Here is a 20,725-nt window from a genome sequence, read left to right on the forward strand (position 1 = left end):
ATAGCTCAACAAGAAATAATCATTCAGCCTGAATTTATGAAGCAACCCACATTTAAAATATTCAGTTTTGTTATTCCTGTTAGCACATTCATATCTATTCAACCAAGTGTCAAAAAGTTTGATGTGTTAATGGAATTTCAAGGGTTGAGGATTCTGAGGTCTGGAGTGAGCAGGACTAGCTTCCTAAAACAGACTTGCGCTGAGCTAATGCCTTTGTTTCTATAGTATACTTTAACTTGGACTCCTCCCAGACAAACCAGAGGTTCCCTAAAAGCAAGAACTGGAGTACTTTATATCAGACTATGTCTTGAACAATAGCGAAAATGGTATGCTCATTAAATAGCACATTAACTTTCTAACCATCTTGCGTATTAAAGTTGAACATTCACAAAATCATATTTAAAATTTAAAATTCCTCTCAGTGCAAAATGTCATAAATTCCTCCTGCCACAGTGGTGCACCCCTGGAATCCCAGCAGCTGGGGAGACTGAGGCAAAAGGATTATGAGTTTGAAGCCAGCCTTGGCAATTCATCAAGGCTATATGGAACTTAGCTTCACCCTGTCTTCAAATAAAATATAAAAAGGGCTGGGATTGGGCCCCCCTGGGTTCAATCCCTGGTTCCCCTCCCCCAAAAGTTATAATTTATATGGAAGGGAATATAGCAAAATAGAAAAAGTACATATGCATTTACCCTTTGACCCAGCAATCCCATTTCTAGGAATAGATTTCAAAGATATAGTGGTTAAATGGAGAATGACTTAGAGGATTTTTTTAAAGAAAACATAAAGCAAAACTCCATGATGAGTGATTGGTTTAATAAACCATGTATCATAACAATAGATGTAACCTTCCAAAACATGAAGACCTCTAAAACACTGATATGATGTGCATAAAGCATGTATAGTATGCTAGCTTTGGTGTAAAACAGCTGGGGACAAACAAATGCATATATATTTGTATAATAAATACTATAAAGATAAAGCCCTAATTATTTTTTATGTTTATTTTTTTGTATTTTTGGTACCAGAGACTGAACCCAGGAGTGCTTAACCACTGAACCACATCCCCAGCCCTTTTTATTGTTTCTTTAAATTTTGAGATGGGTTCTTGCTAAGTTGCTTAGTGCCTTGCTACATTTCTGATGTTGGTTTTGAACTTGTGGTCCTCCTGCAATAGCCTCCCAAACCATTGGGATTATAGGCATGTGTCACCACACCCAGCTAGAACTCTAATTATTAAGAAATAATTTATCAATAGAGAGAGGGAAGAACTTATATAGAGAGAGACTGGATGAAAGACATTTTAGATATTTTGTTACTTTTTGGATAACTTTGAGAGCATACTTTATAGATTCAAAAAATAAAATTTAACCAAAAAGAAAAAACTAACCCTAAAACATGATAACTAATTGAAATGAAGCAATTTTATCTGTAATATTAAATTGGTGAAAAGTATTCAAATGTTGTTAGCACAGGTAATTTGATATTTTAGAGGGAGAAATACATTTTAAGTATAAATACTGTTGCAAAGAAATAGCACCTTCACTAGGAAAATTTTGAGTAGCAACACTGGTATTGTTATTTTGAAACTATTTTATATATGTTGTAGTATAATCATGTTTGGGAACAGGATTTTTAGTATAATAAAAAGCAATACAAGCATGAAATTAAAGAAGCAAAAAAATTTATTTTGTTAAATTTGAAATAACAATATCAGTATAAACCCAGAATCTTTTGTTGTTTTTCATAAAAGATGCATTACTCCTCTGAGAAAACTTCAAAACAATAACAACATGACACTTTCAGATCATGGTCTCTATTACTATTCTCCATTAAAATCAAACAAACAAAAAACCCATAAGATATGTTAGAGGAACGACCCATTCCAGGGACAAAAAATAAATTAGATGAATGTGAGATACTTTATTATACCTGAAAACAAGAACAGGACAAGTCCCTCAGTGGGCCAAGGAAAGAACAATTTGAGCATCAAAAAGAATAATGAAGCCAGGCAAGGTGGTGCATGCCTGTAATCCCAGTGGATCAGTATGCTGAGGCAGGAGGCTCATAAGTTCAAAGCCAGCTTCAGCAACTTAGTGAGGCCCTAGGCAACTAAGTAAGTTAGTTGTGAGGAAGGGGGATGTGGCTCAGTGGTTAAGTGCCCCTGGGTTCAATCCCCAGTACCAAAAAAAAAAAAAAAAAAGAATTATGAAATTGAGTAAAACACATACATGGGAGATATATATTCATGTGTATATGTATATATACACATATATGTACACACACATGAATACTTCACAGGTCTTCAAAAAAAAAAAAAGCAATCACAGCTTCTTGGGCTCCACTGGAAGTGATAAAGGCACCAACTCCTTACCTGAAAATGTGGCAATATAAACAGAAAAAAATCAAGCATTTCTCTTGCCTCTTTTATACAAACTACTTTTTGAGACTGTAACAAGCCTTAGTTTATGAGGAAAACGTTTTCACTTTACTGAGGAATTTTATTTAATCAATATGGTAGGAATGACAGAATAAGAAAAATCACAATCTTGCAATCTCTGTGAAATACTTAATACAACCATCACCAGAGAATGAAACAGAGTGGATGAAAGCTGAGGAGGAACTGTATAGTTATATTTTGGCCCATCACCACCTGAATCCATTATTAGCCTTCACATCACCCAAAGTAGGACAACTGGCCTGTCTAGGCCTCAAAAGTGACACAAAATGAAGTATATAGTACCAACCCCGACGTATTCTTGACTTCTCACAAATAAAAGTTAAAACTTAATCTGATCAAGTTTCCAGAGCTAATAAGGAAACAAAAAGTCAAATATAGAATGTGGAAACTTTTATAGGACAACTGGCTCAGTTCCTGCAATAAGCAGCCAACAGGGTAAAATCAAAAGGTGGGATCAGACAGGGGCAGCATGCTCTAGGTTAATAGACCTTAGAAATGTAACAACTAAATGTGAAGATAATGGTGCTGATTGGGATAAAGCATCAGTAAAAATAAACTTTGCAAATTTTTATTACAGATTGGCGTTAAATGATACCACGAAATTACCACTATTTTTGTTAAGTACGACAATAGCCTTATGATTATATAAGGAAAAGTTCATATGTTTTAGAAATGCATGGTGAAGTATAAAGGAAACATATGTAGAATGTCTAGGGTTTGCTTTTTATCTTTTTTTCCTTCAAATTTTTGTTTTAGTTATTGATGGACCTTTATTTAATTTATTTATTTATATGCGGTGCTGAGAATCAAACCCAGTGCCTCATACATGCTATGCAAGTGCTCTACCAGTGAGCTACAATGCTAGCCCTTGCTTTTTAAAATACTACACAAGATGAAGAAAGAGGTGATTAGAGCAAATATGGCCAAATCATAGTATCTGTTGAACCTAGATAATGAATCTAGTGGGCTTCATTGATTTTTTTCTCGGTTCTGAGTGCATTTGGCATTTTCATTATAATTCCACACAGTTTTAAAAAATATAATACTCTGAAAATAAAAAGCAAACTACACAAAATAGAATATAAGAAACACACTTAAGAAAAAAAAAAGTTCAGGGCTAGGGTTGTAGCTCAGTGGTAGAGCACTTGCCTAGCACACGTGATATACTGGGTTTACGCGTGGCAACACATAAAAATAAATAAATAAATAAATAAAGGTATTGGGTCTACCTACAACTAAAAAAAATATAAAAAAAAAAACAATAAAAGAAAGTCTAGTGTTGATAATAATGAAAGAAATTACCAATTAAAAACTGTAACAAGTTACCCTTTAATACCTATTAAATTTGCTCAAAACTAGTGACTAAAGAGGCGGTGTTGGCAGGGCTGGGAGGGACAGCCACTCTCATGTGTTGCAGGTGGCACTGTAAATTAGAATGACCCTTTAGGCAATTTAGCAATAAATATTAAGAGCCATAAAGCTGTTCAGACCCTTTGACCCACTAATCCCGCTCCTGGGAATTTATCCTGAGGATATAATTCAAATATAGGAAAAGAGCTGTATATATAGAGATGTTCTTGCTCCCATTATTTATAATAGAGAGAAAATGGAAATAACCTTAATGTCTAGCACTAAAGGAATGGGCAGTAAATTATGGAATATCAGTTTGATGGAGTGTATTACACAGATGCTAAAAACAAATACACTGCAAAATGGAAGAGTGTTTACAAAAAGCCTCAAGGGACAGGGGAAAAAAAGTTTACAATGGTGAAAGTAAAAGCTGATAAATGAAGTTAGATAAATGACGTAGTTTGGGGGTTGATGTAGGATTATGAACAACATCAAAAAAAATTAAATCTGTGTAAATTTTCTTCAATTTTTATCAGAATAATTTTCAAAAGTAACCTTATCATGCTCCTTTTTCATTCTTTCCTACAGTATTAAGATTTTCTTTTTAAATTGCCTTTTGAAATCTAAATGACAGCCATAATAGGCACTGAAATTCACTAAAACTTTCTAAGAAGGTGAAGGGTGATATTTAACCCAACAACATAAAAAATGGTTTCAAATATACTACTTTGCTGTCTCTGAAGGACTCAGAGAGGTATGTGAGTCAAGAAAAGCAGCAGATGTAGTTTAAAAACATAGGAGTGAGCAGTTTATAGGCACATCCCAAGAGGATCCTGTAGATTTTACTTTAAAAAATAGTCCTGCATACTTATGTATTCTGTGTCCTCAAATTCAAACCAACAGCATATTGAAACTATTTAAAAAAAAAACAACAACTGTATCTGTACTGAACATGTACAGACTTTATTTTCTTATCCTTAATCCCTAAACAATACAGTATAACAATTAGTCAGACCGAACTGATTTTATTAGGTCTTATAAGTAATCTAGAGATGATTTGAAGTCCATGGGAGGACATATGCAGGTTATACACCAACAATGTGCCATTTTACACAAGGGACTTGAGCACCCTTGGATTTTGGTCTTCATGGGCATGTCCTAGAACCAGTGCCCCATAGTTACTGAGGGACAGCTGTAAAAAAATTAGATAAATAAAACGCAAAGATATCATCAGGAAAGAGTGCTATCAGGAAAGATTCTGGGAGCTCTTCTGAGAAAACAGGGCCAATGCTACACTGATAAGTTACCTGGTTCTGGAAGAAGGAAAGGGCCATGAGAAGGCTTGGGGTACAGAATCTTCTGAAAACAGAACTCCAGATTTTCAGCAAATAATGTTTCATGAAGCAACCATGCTATTGTGCTAAGTGAGGGCTGTTCATGCACATTTGCTTCCATCTTTAAGCATTCCTTACAGAAGCACCTCTGTCCAGAATATTCTGTGACCAGGGATGACTAGTTCAGATTAGAGGGGAAAAAAGGATGCTTGGGCTGGCCAAGCCCCACATGCCTAGAGAGGGGACCTACTTTGCATCTCCCCTTGGACTCCCCTGCAATCTGCCCTGGAGCACATCCCATACCTTATCCCAAGTGAGGCCCCATTCTCTAAAAGAGCACACTCACGTGCTCCTGGGTTTTATAGTGTGGTAGTAATATCTGACCTTAAAGTCCTTGGTTCTTTCTTCAGAATCTCTAAATCACATGTTGGTATGGAAAATGGTACTATTTCTAACCATTTTTTAAAAATCTTAAAATACTGTCTCGTAGCATTTTTGTACATGAGAAGCCTTCATAGTTAGCTACTACTACATGATTACTGGTTTTTCTCCTTCACTAGACTTTCTAAAAGTAAAGATCTTAAAAATTTTTAAATTCACTGATAAGAAATGAATAAATCAATGAACCCATCTGTCTATCCTCAAATAATCCAACTTCAGGGTCAAAATAGTCTGGAATCGACTCTGTTGAACCAAGATGGCCTTGCTAACCACATGTTTCCAAAGCACCCCCCAAATCAGAGACTACCCCAAAACCCAGGGTACCATGCTGTCAGTATGCAAAGGAAATCTATTAGTTATATCTGCTCCTACTCCTTGATCCATTTCAGTCTACAATTTGACCTTCAGGTTTACCGACTCCTCACAAAGCTGCATTTAGGGTTAGCTGTCACCAGGTGGTGGCAAAGGACCCAGGTCATCAGGCTCAAGTCAGTATTAAAACTGAGAAGTCAGAAGTATGTATCTCCAGACTTTGCCTAAACCATTTCTATGAGGACACCTATCTTGTTGCAATGACTAAACCTAAATATCAAAAACAATCCATTATTAGACTCCCTTAATAGAGCAAGGGGCAAATACGTCTTGATGGAATCTTTTAATGATGTTAACAAAATTTCTTCTAATCTTCATCTCAATTATCATGTTTCTTTGTAACTCAAACTGAATATGACTGGCAACCTCATGCAACCAGGCTGGATGCTGAATCTCTAAGACTTCAGGCTGGTTTGATATTTGAAAAGAAAGGGGAAGTAAAAGTTCTAGCTTCTTAAAACTGATGTAGGCTTTTCTCCTTTTAGCTATAATTGAGTTATCTGCCTATGGGGTTTGAGCTAAGTGGTCACCTTTAAGCATTGCCACCCACTTATGGGGAACTGATAAAACACCCAGGCCCTGGCCCCAGAGAAGCTGGATATCTCAGTCTCCTCCTTAAAGGCCCTCCTAAGCTCCTAATGTTCCAAATCCCTAGTGCAACACATGAGGCCCTTCTGCTGGGATCCCATTCTTGTCCCAGTATCATTTCATGCCCAACTCATCCTTCAATGAGCCTACATGGAAGCTGCTGCACCCCCTCAGCACTTGGTTAACATACTACACTCCTGCCTGCAAGCCTCTGCACAAAGCTGGTGCCTCCATCAGGAATGCCCTGCCACCCTCCATCACTTCTCACGCGGATAATTCCTGTTGTCATGATCAACTCACTTGTCATCTCCCAGGCCAGCACATCCCAACTCCATGTCCCTCCTCTGTGATGCTTCAACCCTCTGAACAAACCCATTAGGACATGTCAATGTTATTGTTATCCTTTGTTTCCATCTCTGCCTTGCAAAGACCCAAACCCACAGAGAACAAATGAATGGTGAATCAATTATCTTATACAGAAGATCACTGCTCGGAGATGAAATCACCCTTATCAACCCCCACTTTTTTATAAACTGCTTTGGAATCAGAGACTGCTAGAGTAAAAGAATTTCTGTCAATCCATTTCAAAAAACAGCTTCTGTCAACAAGACCAAAATGAAATTGTATACAAATTAGGAAGGTTCTGTTTTGAATTCGGCTCAACCCTGGAAGTTGTAAGATTTCTCAGCTTCCTGAGAAGTTTTTTTTCCCCCATTAGTAGCAGGTAGAACATGGGCCACTTCTATTAGATGTTGGAAATTATAAAGTTGTGTAGTTAGAATTATGTGACCAGTGTCCAACAGTGTTAAGACTCAAGAAAACATAACTCAGTGTTGAACTTGGGGACTATGAAGAGACATTAATGAAAAAAATACAGTAACAAATAATCATTAAATACTAGACAACAATTGTTTGCCAAGATATTGTTGTTTAGGTGTTTCACAGCTGGGAAATAGTAATATACATGGGAAATGCCTCATGTAAAATAGGAAACCAGCTGAAACAGCATGTGGGAGGTGCACATTAGATTGTTACACACTAGGAGTGCAGAGTGTGCAACAACTCTACTCCTTACTTCACTAATACTAGAAGGCACATTAAAATGGATAGTCACACAAGTTTCACACTGACACAAACTAGCCACAATGGTGACAAAGAGCATCACACCCAAGTTTGGGTCAAACTCTTCATAAATGAGAGACTGAGGACCAGGGGGTGACTACCAAGCAAACCAAACGCAACCAGAATGCATCGTCATAGGTTAGGAAAATGAAGCTCATGCTTAACCTATCAGAAACTGATAACTAACCTCAGACTAACAACTCTACCTATCAGAAGCCACCAATTAATCTGTAGCTAGGAACTTTGCCCATCAGAAACTGCAGACTAACTTCAATGAGGGGCTTTCTACTTTAACCAATCAAACGTTTTCCTCACACCCCTTTGTTGAAGCCCCAGTCACTTTCCATCTGGTGATGCCTGGTTAATGATCTGTTGATTTCTCACATAAAATCCTTAAAACTAAAACAAAACAAGACAAAACTGAAAGTCACATTTAATCCAACTGTTTAAGATCCTGTAAGGGAAAGAGAACTAGATTTTTAAAATCCAGACCATTTATGACATTATTATTTTCTTTGAAGTTTATTATGTGTTCACTTTAATTTTAGGAATAACCAGTTGAGGCCCACAGGCACATTTATTTATTCATTTCTGGGTTTGGGGGCTTTGTGCATATTATGTGCACCCACACCACAAAACTCCACCACACATTAATGAACAAAGTGTCCCAACCTCTGTCACCAACACCCCTGCTTTGTTACTCCTTCCTGTGGACCCTCATTTACAAAGACTTCCTACTTTGAACTGCATTCATAAATAAATAATTAATTTTTCCATTGAAATATTTATTAATGATGTGTAACTACCAATTAATGTTACTAAACAAAATGAGATCATTTGGATTATGAATTCTAGGTCATAATTAAGCAAAATGATGCTTTATTTTGAGTTCCAATAGCCTTTTCTGGGGAAAGTTATGTTGCTATGTTATTTGAAATTTTTAAAATTTCCCAAGGAAATAGTTCAAAATTCCCCATTATTATTTTCAAAACCCCTATAGATCCAGTAAACCAGTGATCTGACTAGGCAGAGATGGAACAGGACAGGCAAGAACTTTCTAGAGCTCAGCCAGGCTTCTACCAGATTCTCCCTTGGTTTCCTCTTGCCCTGACAGGGCCTTGTTTTAACCCAACCTCTTGATCACTCTGGCAGACAGTTGTCTCCATTTCCCTCAACAAAACAGGAATCATGTTTGATCCCTATATATTGCATTGAAAAGAGAGAGAGAGGGAGGGAGAGAGAGAAAAAAAAATTGATATTTTACATTCTTTCTCTGAAAATGATTTTTTTTGCTATAGCATCCTTTAATTCTATTTTGAAAGTCTTTAATGCTGTAATTTCATAGCTATTGTATTTTAAAGTAAATTCTCCTTGATAAAAGCCATCACAAGATTCAAGAATAAAAATAATAAAGCTTAGACTCTTTTATTAAAAAAAATAATACATAGAGAAACATGACAAGATCAGAATCTGCCCTGCCTTAATGCAGCATGAAAGAACAGTTTAATAAGGGGAAGGAAAATGGAACATTATCTCATTTGTGGGGAGGGAGTGAAGGGAATGAATTAAGGCCACAACAAAATTCAACTGAAGAATTGCTAAATGAAGCTCTGAGTGGGCAAAATGAAAAATCAATGAAGGAACGGAGGGGAAAAGGTACATTTTTCATCTTCATGATGCTTGATTGGGTTTGTGGAAATTCATTTTCAATTAATGTGCCTTGTGGCATTCAGCCAGGCTACATATGAACAAGGCACATATTTTAATCAATTTTTTTCTATTAAGTTTGAAGTAATATATAATAATAGAACTATGCTATTCAAAAGAATCCATTGAAACTGCCTTCTGAGGTAAAATAATCTAATTTGGTATGATTTCTATCTTTTATTAAAGATAACCTAACTTCTCTTTAAGGAGAGCAACTGATTCTCCAGGGTGCCTAAAAATGACTTGGCTATAAAAATGTCAAGTAAGGGTGGATAAACTGGCTTCCCAATCTGAGTGCTTTCACTGAGAAGGCAGGAAGGATGTGCACTGGGTACCTGGCCTTTGCAGGGTTAGCCCTCGATGCTGAGAAACGAACACAGGTGGTTATCCCCACTCAACGAGGATCCAAGAGATTCACCATTTGTTCATCCCCTCAACAAGCACCTAGACGTTGGTGGGGCCAAGACCTCAACTCAAGAAAGTCCATTGGGAGAGGCCCAGGCTCTTTTATTCACACTTTCCTGCTGGTCAGAGGTTTGTCTGCCCCCATCCTTCCTGGGGCAACAAACTAGCACTGCATTGCTGCCCTAAAAGTGAGGAGAGGATGGGAAGAAGGTTGGCATGGGCTCTTTAACAAAAAACCTGCAAGGACCCTCATTCTTCAGGCTGTGACTTTAGAGGAGGCAGGTGGAATGGAGAAGTGGGGAAGCAGCTGATTTATCCCTGTGCTTTCTCTGATGAATGCAGTTTCAGAGACAAAACACCAGATGCTTCATAGCAATATCCAGGGAGAGAACTATTTCAGAATAATGTGATGAATATATACGTATATTCACACCTGGTGCTAAAAAAAATGGTATTTTCAAAAATGTTCATGAATGAAGTTCAAGTACCCTTGGACATCAGCCCTCCCCAGCACTAGCCCAGCCTCCCTCCCAGCTGTCCTTCCTGCCCTTTCCCCTCCTATTTGCCCAGCACCCACTGCCAAAAACCTCAATCAGAGACTCAGATATGATCAGGAAATAGGGAGCCACTGAGAAATTATAAGCAAAGTAATAAAGACGATTTTTCTTGGCTTGGTGTTGACCACCTACCACAACTACTCTCAACCTACATTTCCAGCCTCTTCATTTAGCAATCTCTCCTCTAATCCAGTCAAACTAGATTAGTGTTCCCTGGACTCGCCCTATGCTTTCTGGCCTCCATGTTTTTGTTTTTATTTATCCTATATCTTGTCTGGTATAACCCTTCCCACTCATTCAATTCCTGCCTCGAAAAATACAAGCTATCCTGCAAGACCCAGTCCAACACCACCTCCTCCCTGAAGTCTCTCCGCCCACACCAAATTTAGTACTGATTTATAGGCACTGTGCTATTAGCACTTGGCATGCATGCTCTCAGTGGCCCTTACAGCCACCTTATAATCATCCATGGAGGAAGGCCTATGATGATTATTCTTATTTTATTGATTAGGAATCAGAATCTTGGAAAGGATAAGTCATTTGTTCAAGATACAAAGCCCGATCAGGAGCAGAGGCAGGATGCAAAGCCAGATTTTATTTACTCAGGGCCTTCAAACTTAACCACTATGCGGTCCTGCTTCTGTGTTCCCAGTACACAAAGCTCACAACTGGGTGTATCACTTATTCTGTCTCAGACCTGAGGAGTTGAAATGTCAGCCAGAAAGTCCTCTGAGAGCAGGAACTCACGTCCATTTCTGGACTCCGTTCACAAAAGGTACTTCTTCCGTGTTTACTGACTGTCCCACCAGAGGAGAGCTCCCTGTGTGCTATTCCTGGCTCTGCCTCAATCCCACTCCCACTAAGCAAAGGCCTGGGTTGTCCTTTAGACTTCAGCAGAGGGGCAGGAGGACAGAAGTATTCAAAGACAGTGGCACAGGGCAAAGAAGTACAATTTTACAAAGGTGACATTAAAAAAATGGTTTTGAGAAATAAGCTTTTATGAGTGAAAAAAAAGATGCCTTAGTCATACCATATGCAAAAAAATAAATCCCACATGAATTATTCTTTATCAAATAAATATTTATTGAACACCTACTACAGGGCAGTGACCATGCCAAGTATCAGGGATACAGCCATGAGCACAACAGACAAAAGTCCCTGGCTGCATAGAGCTTACATTCTAGCAATGAGACAACAACAAAATAAATAAGTAAAACTGACAGGAGAAGTACAAAGTGCATTAGCAGGCAGTAAGTGCTACATGAAAAAATGGAGTAGGGAAAGGACGGAAGGGATGGGCACATGGGGCATAATTAAAGACCTAAAGAAGAAAAACAAAACTTCAAAACAGTTACAGAAAATATCTTTACAACAAACAAGATGTACAGCATAGCACAAAAGGACTGATAACTTTACCAAGATTTAAAAGTTGTACAATATGAGACACCACAAACAAGCACCATTGACTAGGTCACCCAAATGTTTTTGATAAGTGATTAATATTAATAATATGGAGAGTTTATACAAACCAGCAGGAGAAAAGATAAAAACCTAATATAAACATGAACAGAGGATGTATTATCACCCATATACATGAAGGAGGACACCTGAATGGTCAAGGAGCTTATGAAAAGTCGCTCAGTCAAGAGATCTGGAATAGGTAGAAGTCAGGCTGACGCAAATTAAAATCAAAACAATGAGATGCTATTTCATAACTGTACAAAATTATAGTCCCCACAGTGCCAGGTGGTGATGAGCATTTGGAGAATTCTGCCCTCTCATATATGACGTAACATAGGAATGCTTTGGAAAGCACATGAGCAGTATCCAGTAAAGCTAAGCTGCATCAACCCCACGCCCTGGCCATTCCTCCTGCAAGGGTATTTCCCAGTTAGAGAAGATGGAGGCATGTTTGATGCAGTTTGTTGAATAATAAACCTGGGAAACTAATAAATGTCTATCAACAGGTTAGACAAATTATATTAAATATATTAATAAAAATATATTAGGCAGCCAATGAAATACATAATTTAAATGTATATGTAATAACATCAAAAACAAAACAAGAAAAAAAGAGTAATTTGTAGCTGAGCACCATGCACACACCTGTAATCTCAGCAACTCAGGTGGCTAAGGCAGGAGGATCACAACTTCAAGGCAAACCTCAACAACTTAGTGAGAACTTGTCTCAAAATTTTTAAAAGGGCTGAAGATGTAGCTCAATGGTACAGCACCCCAGGGTTCAATCCTCAGTACTACACACACACACACACACACACACACACACACACAGAGTAAGTTGCAAAATGTGTATAATATGATTTATTTTGTACAGTATAGATTAAAATCTATGCAAAAATTTTCAACACAAAATAAGCCATATACTAATAATAAACACATATCTCTGTACTAAAAGTATGGATTCATGGCCTGGATAGACACCAAATTGCCTCTGAAGGAGAAGGAAGGGTAGAAGTGGGAAAAGGGGTAGAACTGGATGGAATAATAAAAAAAGAAGAACCTGTTCTTTATCTGCAATGTTTCCTTTTATTTAAAAAAAATAGAAACAAAAACATGTCAAAATGTCAGCATTTTTTAATTCTAGAAAATGGTATGTGGAATATTGTTATCTCTAATTTTCTTTAGCTTGATTTTTTTCCCCCAATCAAAAAACTGAGAAGAAGCTAGCTTTGGAGTCGAAGACCTTGGAGTGGAACCAGCACCACCATCATTTGTTGAGAGACTTCTGGATACTTATTTTCTAAGACTGTAAGCCTCAGTTTCCTGGACTTACAAAATAGAGTAATGGATACCACTCAGAGGGGGTGAATGTGGGAATATGAGGTCTGTATACACAGCCTTGAAAAAAGAGACATGCTCAACAGCTGGTAGGGACCCGGAACATGAACTACTCAGCCTCATGAACTTCCTAGGGACAGAAACTGGTCAGCCAGGTCTCTGAGAATAGTTCAAAGCAAATGAGAAACAAGTTCAATAAAGAGAACATGGATTCAGTGACATTTACAATGAAAAGACCTTCTCCCTAGGGAAGACACTAGTGCCATGAAAACATTAATCAAGCTCTATCATCAAGTGCACTGTGATAGTTCTTGCAAGAATACATAGAGAACAAAGGTTCACACAATTATGCTCCTTCTAATAGTTTTGCATTTTGGATAAAGTATTAAGATTTTTAAAACAAGGATGTAACTAATACCATATTTAACACTAGACTTCAAAACTCTAACATTTTCATATACTATAAATAAATTCTGCCTCAAACTATCAAGGAGCACCTCCTTTGGGTGGGAGCATCCAGACAGGAGAGGAGATGCAGTTAAGGGCAGTTAAGGGCAGGGCGAGGGAGGCTGGGGATGGGGTGCATTTGAACACACAACTCGGGTTTTGCTAGGCAGTAATTCAAATTCCTACCACATCCCCAGGCAAGAAAGAGGTGAACTGGGGGACACCAGAAAAGGCAGAGAACAGCAGCTGAATACCAGTTGTGTGAGGAAGGAACGCAGATTTGAGAAGATCATGAATTAGCCTAGGACCACGGCCAGGATGAGAGGAAGGTATAATGAGGCTCTAGGCCATAATATTTAGGAGGTACTCTAAGGTTAATAGAGATGCTTGGACCTCTACTATCTGCTCCACAAAACAAGGCCTGTCTGGCCTCCAGGTACTATCCATATCCAAAAGAGAGAAGAAACAGGGGAGCCCACCTCCTGGGGGACTCAGCTGGTGCTCCACTATCTCTAAAGGTTATTGCACTCCCTTCATTCCAATTATCACACCTTTTGAAAGTGGGTAATGAATCTATTCCACTAGAACAAATGCCAGAGACTTTTCCACCAGAGATTTAGAAAAACATGGGATAAGTAGAGGAATTCCTGAAAACAGTGTAAGTCGCCGCCATAGTGTAGCGTCCAGGTGAGCTGTTCTTCAAGCTTACTCCAGGTCCTGCGGAACTCTGGATGCTCAGGAGGGTGTGTGGGATCCATGTTTAAATGGAGCACCAGGCACAGGGTAAACTGGTTGCAGCTACTTAGTAGCAGTTAATTTTAGAAGTGGCTGAAGCAAGTAGGGAATGACTGGAAAAGGACCAGATAGAAATATCAAAATGAAAGACTAAGGGCAAAAGCGGACAAGAAAACATCTGCATACTTGGCTTTTCCACAAAGATGTGAGGGGAGAGAACTATCCAGTGTCAGAGGCATGGTGGGCCTCCCCATGAACTACCTCCATTAGCCCAGTCCACTGGTTTACAGAAGCTAATACCCCCTTCACAAGACTGCTGCTGCTACGACCAACTAGTTCCCAGCAACACTGTTAAGTTTTGATGAAAAACCAGCACTTGTGGATGTCCAGAAAGACCTCTATAAAAATAAAGTATACGTGAGCTATATTTCACTTCAGTATATTTTAGCCAAATAGTTTCATCAGACATACTTCTCTTTCCCCGAGGTTTGTTGAACTGTCCAATCCAGCAAAATGCCCAGGTTGGATAAACTTTTCTTAAACAAACAAGGAGAGAGAGCCTACTAGTGTTGATACGCATTCGGAAAGGACACCTGAGGGCCACTTCCTAAATGCAATCACACTACAGGGACATGGCACTGCTTGTCTTTTGTGAGGTGTGATCCAGTGGGGCACACTTCCTTCTCAGGGCACTGAAGTTCTTCAAGTTCTCTTCCCATCACTATATCTGGTGTCCATAGCAGCTTTTCCATAAGAAAGGATTCATGTTCCAAGATCCTAGGTCAATCTACACTTCCTGAATTATGGTGAGTAGTCTTTTTCATTGTGGTTCTTTCCCGATGTCTGAGAACCTAAATGTCTAAAAAGTGCTCTGTGGATCTCGGATTTCTCTGGACTCTGCAGTTTTATGATGTACAAGTTGAGGTCACAGTATGTGGGTGTTTTCACAAGTGAGAGCCCCACAGGATCCGATTTTCTTTTGAATAGAATGTCCTTCCTCTTTTGTTCCTTGGCTCATCACAGTAAATACCACCTCTTCCTGCAGAGGGCGTACAAGTGTTCTTCTAATCAGGAGCAGCAGAGGGAATCGCTTCCACACAGAGCAGAATACCACTGTATCATCTTCCAAAGAGCCGTAGACTAAATCTGGAGAAGAGCTCATGCGACATGATCTGGAGACAGTTGAATTGAGCGGATTAGGGATGAGGGCTTAGTGCTACAGCTCCTTCCCCTACCCCAACCTGGCTGATTATCAGAGACGGGAAACAGAATCTTCTAAACAGGACATTTGGCTAAAGTGTGTTTCTGTGTGGCACACTCCAGTGCACCACAACAACTTTGAAATGAACTGTGACAGCAAATGGTTGAGCCAATTAAAATGGAAGTTTCTTGGGAAGAATTTAAATTTTAAAAATTGCATTGCATGTAAATATTCTACTCAATAGTCTGATGGCTAAGCTAAAGATCAGCACAGAGCCCAGAAGGAAAGAGAGTGGAGTACCAAAAGATCTGATTTGGCCCACATGGCCTCCAAAAGGAAAAAACAGCAGCCCTGAGTATTGGCCAGTACTTTAATCAGCTATACTTGCTTTCAGTCACTTCCCTTTACTGTAGGTGTACACAGCAGGAAGACATTCACCAGCAGTAATAGTAATAGCAGCAGCTAGTATTTATTGGGCATTCCCTGTGTTCCAATTAACACAATGCTTTATTAGACATCATCTCATTTAACTCTTACCCAAAAACCTCTCAGCTAGATAATGATATTAAACTCATTTAATAGACAATGAAATGAATAACTTTTCAGGTTACTTTTTATTATCATCCCTAACAATCTCCAATCTCCGCCCACAAGAGGTACTTGTGACTCATGGACTGGGGAGATAAGTTCGGGGGCTCCACACAGAACAGACAGGGGAAGCCCTGTTTGGCCAACTGGCCAAAGAACCAGAAACTCAAAGTCGCTACTCTCTGAAGAGCCATACGTCGTTTTTCCCCCTTCCCCACCCCCATTCAGTTTGTTTCCCCAAGGAACTGTCATCACATTATGATGAAGGCATCATCACTCTGAAAAGGGTCTAAGAGATGGTGAGCAAATACTTTGAAAAACATTGGATAGAAATTGAGAAACCATTTTGCTGTGTCTTCCACTTCAGAAATGGTCATTGTTAATATAATTTCACCAAGGCATTCTGTTTGTTTTGTTTGTTTGGTGGTACTAGGATTGAACCTGGCTCACTCTACCACTGAGTCACATCCCCAGTCCTTTTTACTTTTTATTTTGAGACCAGCGTCTTGATAAGTTGCTCAGGCTGCCTCAAACTTGCAATCCTCCTGCCTTAACCTCCTAAATCCCTGGCATTACAGGTATGCATCAAGTCTAGCTTGTTTGTCTCTTTTCTAAAGAGGTATAGTACAGCCAAGTGTAAGGTCCTCTGATAAATAGAAGAAGATTGTTTAAACCAGGAGGAGAGCAGATACACCCAGATGTGCACAGTGGGAAAAGGATCCAGGAGAACCACTCAGTCTCTGTGTTAAGTGTTAGGTTCCCAGCCTCCAAAGACATGATGTAGACTGGATTCTGTAAACTTCAGTCTCTATTCTCTGTTTAACAAGGACATCTCAGTCCCTTTTTTAATATCATCCCTCCAGGATTGATCTGGATGACTATAGAAAGATGTTATGATCTGCATACCCTCAGGCCAATACAGCATTAAGAACAAGTTTTTATAGAATCCTCCCAGGACCCAGGATTTAGGGGTTGGCAAGGAACAAAGCTTGCCTGACAGGAACTGGATAGTTTCAGACTTGGACCAGCTTTCTCACTTTAGTGCTCCAATCCCTGGTGACTAGTCCCCTGGGCTTTCTTCCATGGAGACCTTCTTACTCCAAGTTCACCAGCAGCTTTCCCCCTCAGGTCTAGGAGCTTCCCAGGGAGGCTGACTGAATTCATGAAAAACATGAAACCCAACAGGGGGAGTCAGGCCACTGCTATGAAAATCCGGGGCATGGGTCTCAACCTTGGCTGCAGTCTGGAATCACTTGTAGAGTAAAAAAGCAGCCTAAAAGGCCCACAGTACCCAGTCTGCACAGGTGGGGCTTTTGTTGATGTTATTGTTGTTTTGCATACTATTTTTGTCAGACCCAGAATCAGCTAAGAGAGCTAGTGATGGGAAGAAGAAGCTTGACCTCCATGACAAATGACATAATCCTGTAGAAAGACCTAGACTAGTGCAGGTACTTACCCTACACTTTTCAGAAGACACTGTTCTTTTTGCTTTTTTTTTTTTTCAATGAATTGACCCCTTCAAATATGTACTCAACTCTAGATAGGGCAAAGGGAAGGAAGGTGAATGGAGGGGGAATGGAGATAGGAAAGATGGTGGAATGAGATGGACATCATTACCCTAAGTACACGTATGAAGACACAAATGGTGTGCCTCTAGTTTGTGTTCAACCAGAGATATGAAAAACTGTGCTCTATATTTGTAATATAAATTTTAATGCATTCTGCTGTTATATGTAACAAATTAAAATAAAAAAAGAAAAAATATGTACTCATCCTACATTGCAAAAGGTCCCCTCCCCACCCTAAACCCTTCTTATATAAGTCCTTACTGTCCCACACAATGGAAATTATGACATTACTGAGCTAAGGACTATAAAATGTGGGCCAGTCACTTTTTATTTAGATTACTATCATTACCACTATTATTATGAGATGATATCCTACAGGGGTGGAAAAGATAGATTGCTTAATATTTAAGGTTCCCAAGAGCCTCAGTAGTAGTACCTGGACATTTTGGGCTGAAAAAAGAAGCCAATCAAATTAATAAGTTTCTTCATAGACATTACGACCAAAATGACACTAGAGGTAGATGGAAACTGGATTCCCATCCTTGCTAAAGGTGGAGCTGTGGTACATACAAGCTTTCAGATTCAGCATGAAGGAAAGAAAACTGTCCCTAATATCTGCTTGAAGGCTGGCTCTATCCTAGGCCAAATTGGCCTCTTTCCTCTCTCTTTCTCTTTCAGTAGCAGGTGTTTACAGATAAAAATACACTTCTCTTCTAAAGCCAGAATTCAAGAATTCACACTGACCAATTCAGTCATCTAGATTTTTCAAAACTTGGCCCAAGTGATCTGGAGTGATTTAGTTATGGTTTAGCTGATTTCACTCATTATGCAAAGTAATAATGCTGAGATCATAAGAAGGGGCACATCATAGTAAACAACAAAAAATTCTTTATATAAAGGTACTGGATTTCCTCCACACAGCCTTTCAGATGACAGAACACAGAATTCTGTTGGAACACTGAAGAGCTCCTCACTCGACTTCTTACTTCATGAGGAAGACACCCTTGGTGAAGGGCTACATACCTTCCCAATATCAGAAACATTTTCTATATTTTGGATGAAGCACTGAAATTTTTTTTCTTGCAAGTGCCACCCAGTGGTTCTGGCCTGGCTCTGCCTCATAATACAGAAAAAATATACTTCTTCTTCTATAAGAGCTTCTTTCTAAGAGCACAGCTCTCACAGTGCTCCTTGGTTATGTCCTCCCCAACTTCTCCAACCAATGCCCCCATTATCAGAACCCTCAACTCCTTCCAACCTGGTCCTGCTCTTCTGAAAGTGCTCATTTGCCAATGCCGCTTTTCCATGTTTCTAACTTTAAAAAAAAAATATGTATTTCCATAAATGTATACACAGCTGAGATTTTCAACAATTCTTTTGTTGTAGAAGTTGAATGGTATACTAGAAAAATACAATCATTTTTACTATTTGATTTAGGTAATTTAAATTCAGGGGAAAAAAAAGCATTCTTTTTGTATGTCTCCATTCACTGTTAAAACCCAGACAGCCCCTAGGTGGCGCCAACTCTAAAGGCGCCATCCTTATGAGTGGGCTTTCTGAATGCAGAGAGAACACAGCATGGACATTGATATGTACATGCTCCCCTATACACACACACACACACACACACACACACACACACAGTTGGCTTTTTGTATCCTCACCTGTGGATTTAACCAACCTCAGATTGAGTATATTTAAAAAAATAAAAATTGCATCTGTACTGAATATGTACAGATTTTTTTCTTGTCATTAGTCCCTAAACAACACTGCATAAACTATTTACATAGCCTTGACACTGCATTAGGTATTATAAGTAATCTGGAGATCATCTGAAGTACATGGAAGGATCACATAAATTGTATGCAAGGGATCTGAGTATTCAAGGATTTTGGTATCTTTGGGGAGTCCTAGAGCCAAAAGTCTCAGATACTGAGACATAATCGTGTGTATGCACATGCATGTTCCCCCACTTCATTCAAACTGGTACCTTCGTTCTAATCTGGCAGGTTACAAAGCAGAGAAGTCTATACTTCCTTTCAAGTGTCTTTATAACAAAGTCTATCTAATTTTGCTACCACTCTAAAACCCTTACAGATAAGGATTTAACTGCATCAAAAGCCAATCAGTGTGAAGTTTTGTTTTATGGTTTTCCAACATGTCACATGAGAATTGCATAGTCTCCTGCAGTGAGGAGGAAGAAATGCAGCTCCCACAGGTAAGGAGTCCCATGGGAGACAACAAGAGATCACCTTTGCCCCAGACTTCCAGTGTGTGAAATTCAAATGCAGAAAAAGTATGCCCTGAAAGCCAAGGTTCACTGAGATGGAACTGTAACAAGTGATGCTTCCCCTTGGGAAATACCTCTGAGATCTACCTGGTGCTGATGGCAGGCCAGAATCACCCCTGTGGCCACTGCCTGGGATGGAAATCAGACAAAGGTATGGCCTAGCTTCTCCTTAACTGATTCCACTTCTCCCCAGAGACTTTTGTGCAAGCTCATAAAAGACATGATTGGGCTTCTCTTCTGGGACAAAATTCTATCTGGGTGACATGTGTGCTTATCCTATAGCCAATAAAAAAAGTGTCCCTCCTCATCCTTCTAATTCACTGACTTTAACTCCACCACACTAACATCCCCAACATTTTATGGGTTAATAAAACACATAAACTTTGAATGTTGTCTATCATGTGTATGAATTATTTATCAGAAGTAAACTTAAACTTTTAATTTTAATAATTCACCAATAAAACAGATATCTCTTTAGGGTTGTGCTTAGTACTAGGCAAAAAAAAATTTTTTTTCAGTTCTCCAGTGACAAACAAATGTTGAATTGAATTAATGCCTTTTCTTCTCTTTTGCAAGTTAGAGAATTTAACCCAAGGGATTTCTTATAACCCCATTAGCACTGACTGTTCTTTTTCTATCAAACTACAATAATATGTGACAGGCTTTACAACAGCATGGACTCTCCTCTGTCAAGTCAGCACAAGAGGGAGAGAGATGAACAACCCTGACCAAGCCCAAAGATCTCTTCTTTCCTCTTAG

General features: G+C 38.9%; 1 protein-coding gene across 2 annotated transcripts in view; it reads right to left on the minus strand.

Annotated features, from left to right (window-relative positions):
- MYZAP (myocardial zonula adherens protein) overlaps nucleotides 1-20,725 on the minus strand; it is an 87,899-nt gene that overhangs the window by 21,315 nt on the left and 45,859 nt on the right. Inside the window, exon 11 of one of the 2 annotated variants that reach the window (XM_081291723.1) lies at nucleotides 11,465-15,491. The exons of the other annotated variant lie outside the window; for it this stretch is intronic. Within the exon in view, the coding sequence (XP_081147849.1) occupies nucleotides 15,438-15,491 (54 nt within the window). The 3' untranslated portion in view covers nucleotides 11,465-15,437. Of the gene's footprint in view, nucleotides 1-11,464; nucleotides 15,492-20,725 lie in introns of those variants that run through there. 2 annotated transcript variants of the gene reach the window in all.

Source organism: Spermophilus citellus, assembly GCF_964194105.1.
Source record: "Spermophilus citellus genome assembly, chromosome: 4".
NCBI classification, from domain to species: domain Eukaryota; kingdom Metazoa; phylum Chordata; class Mammalia; order Rodentia; family Sciuridae; genus Spermophilus; species Spermophilus citellus.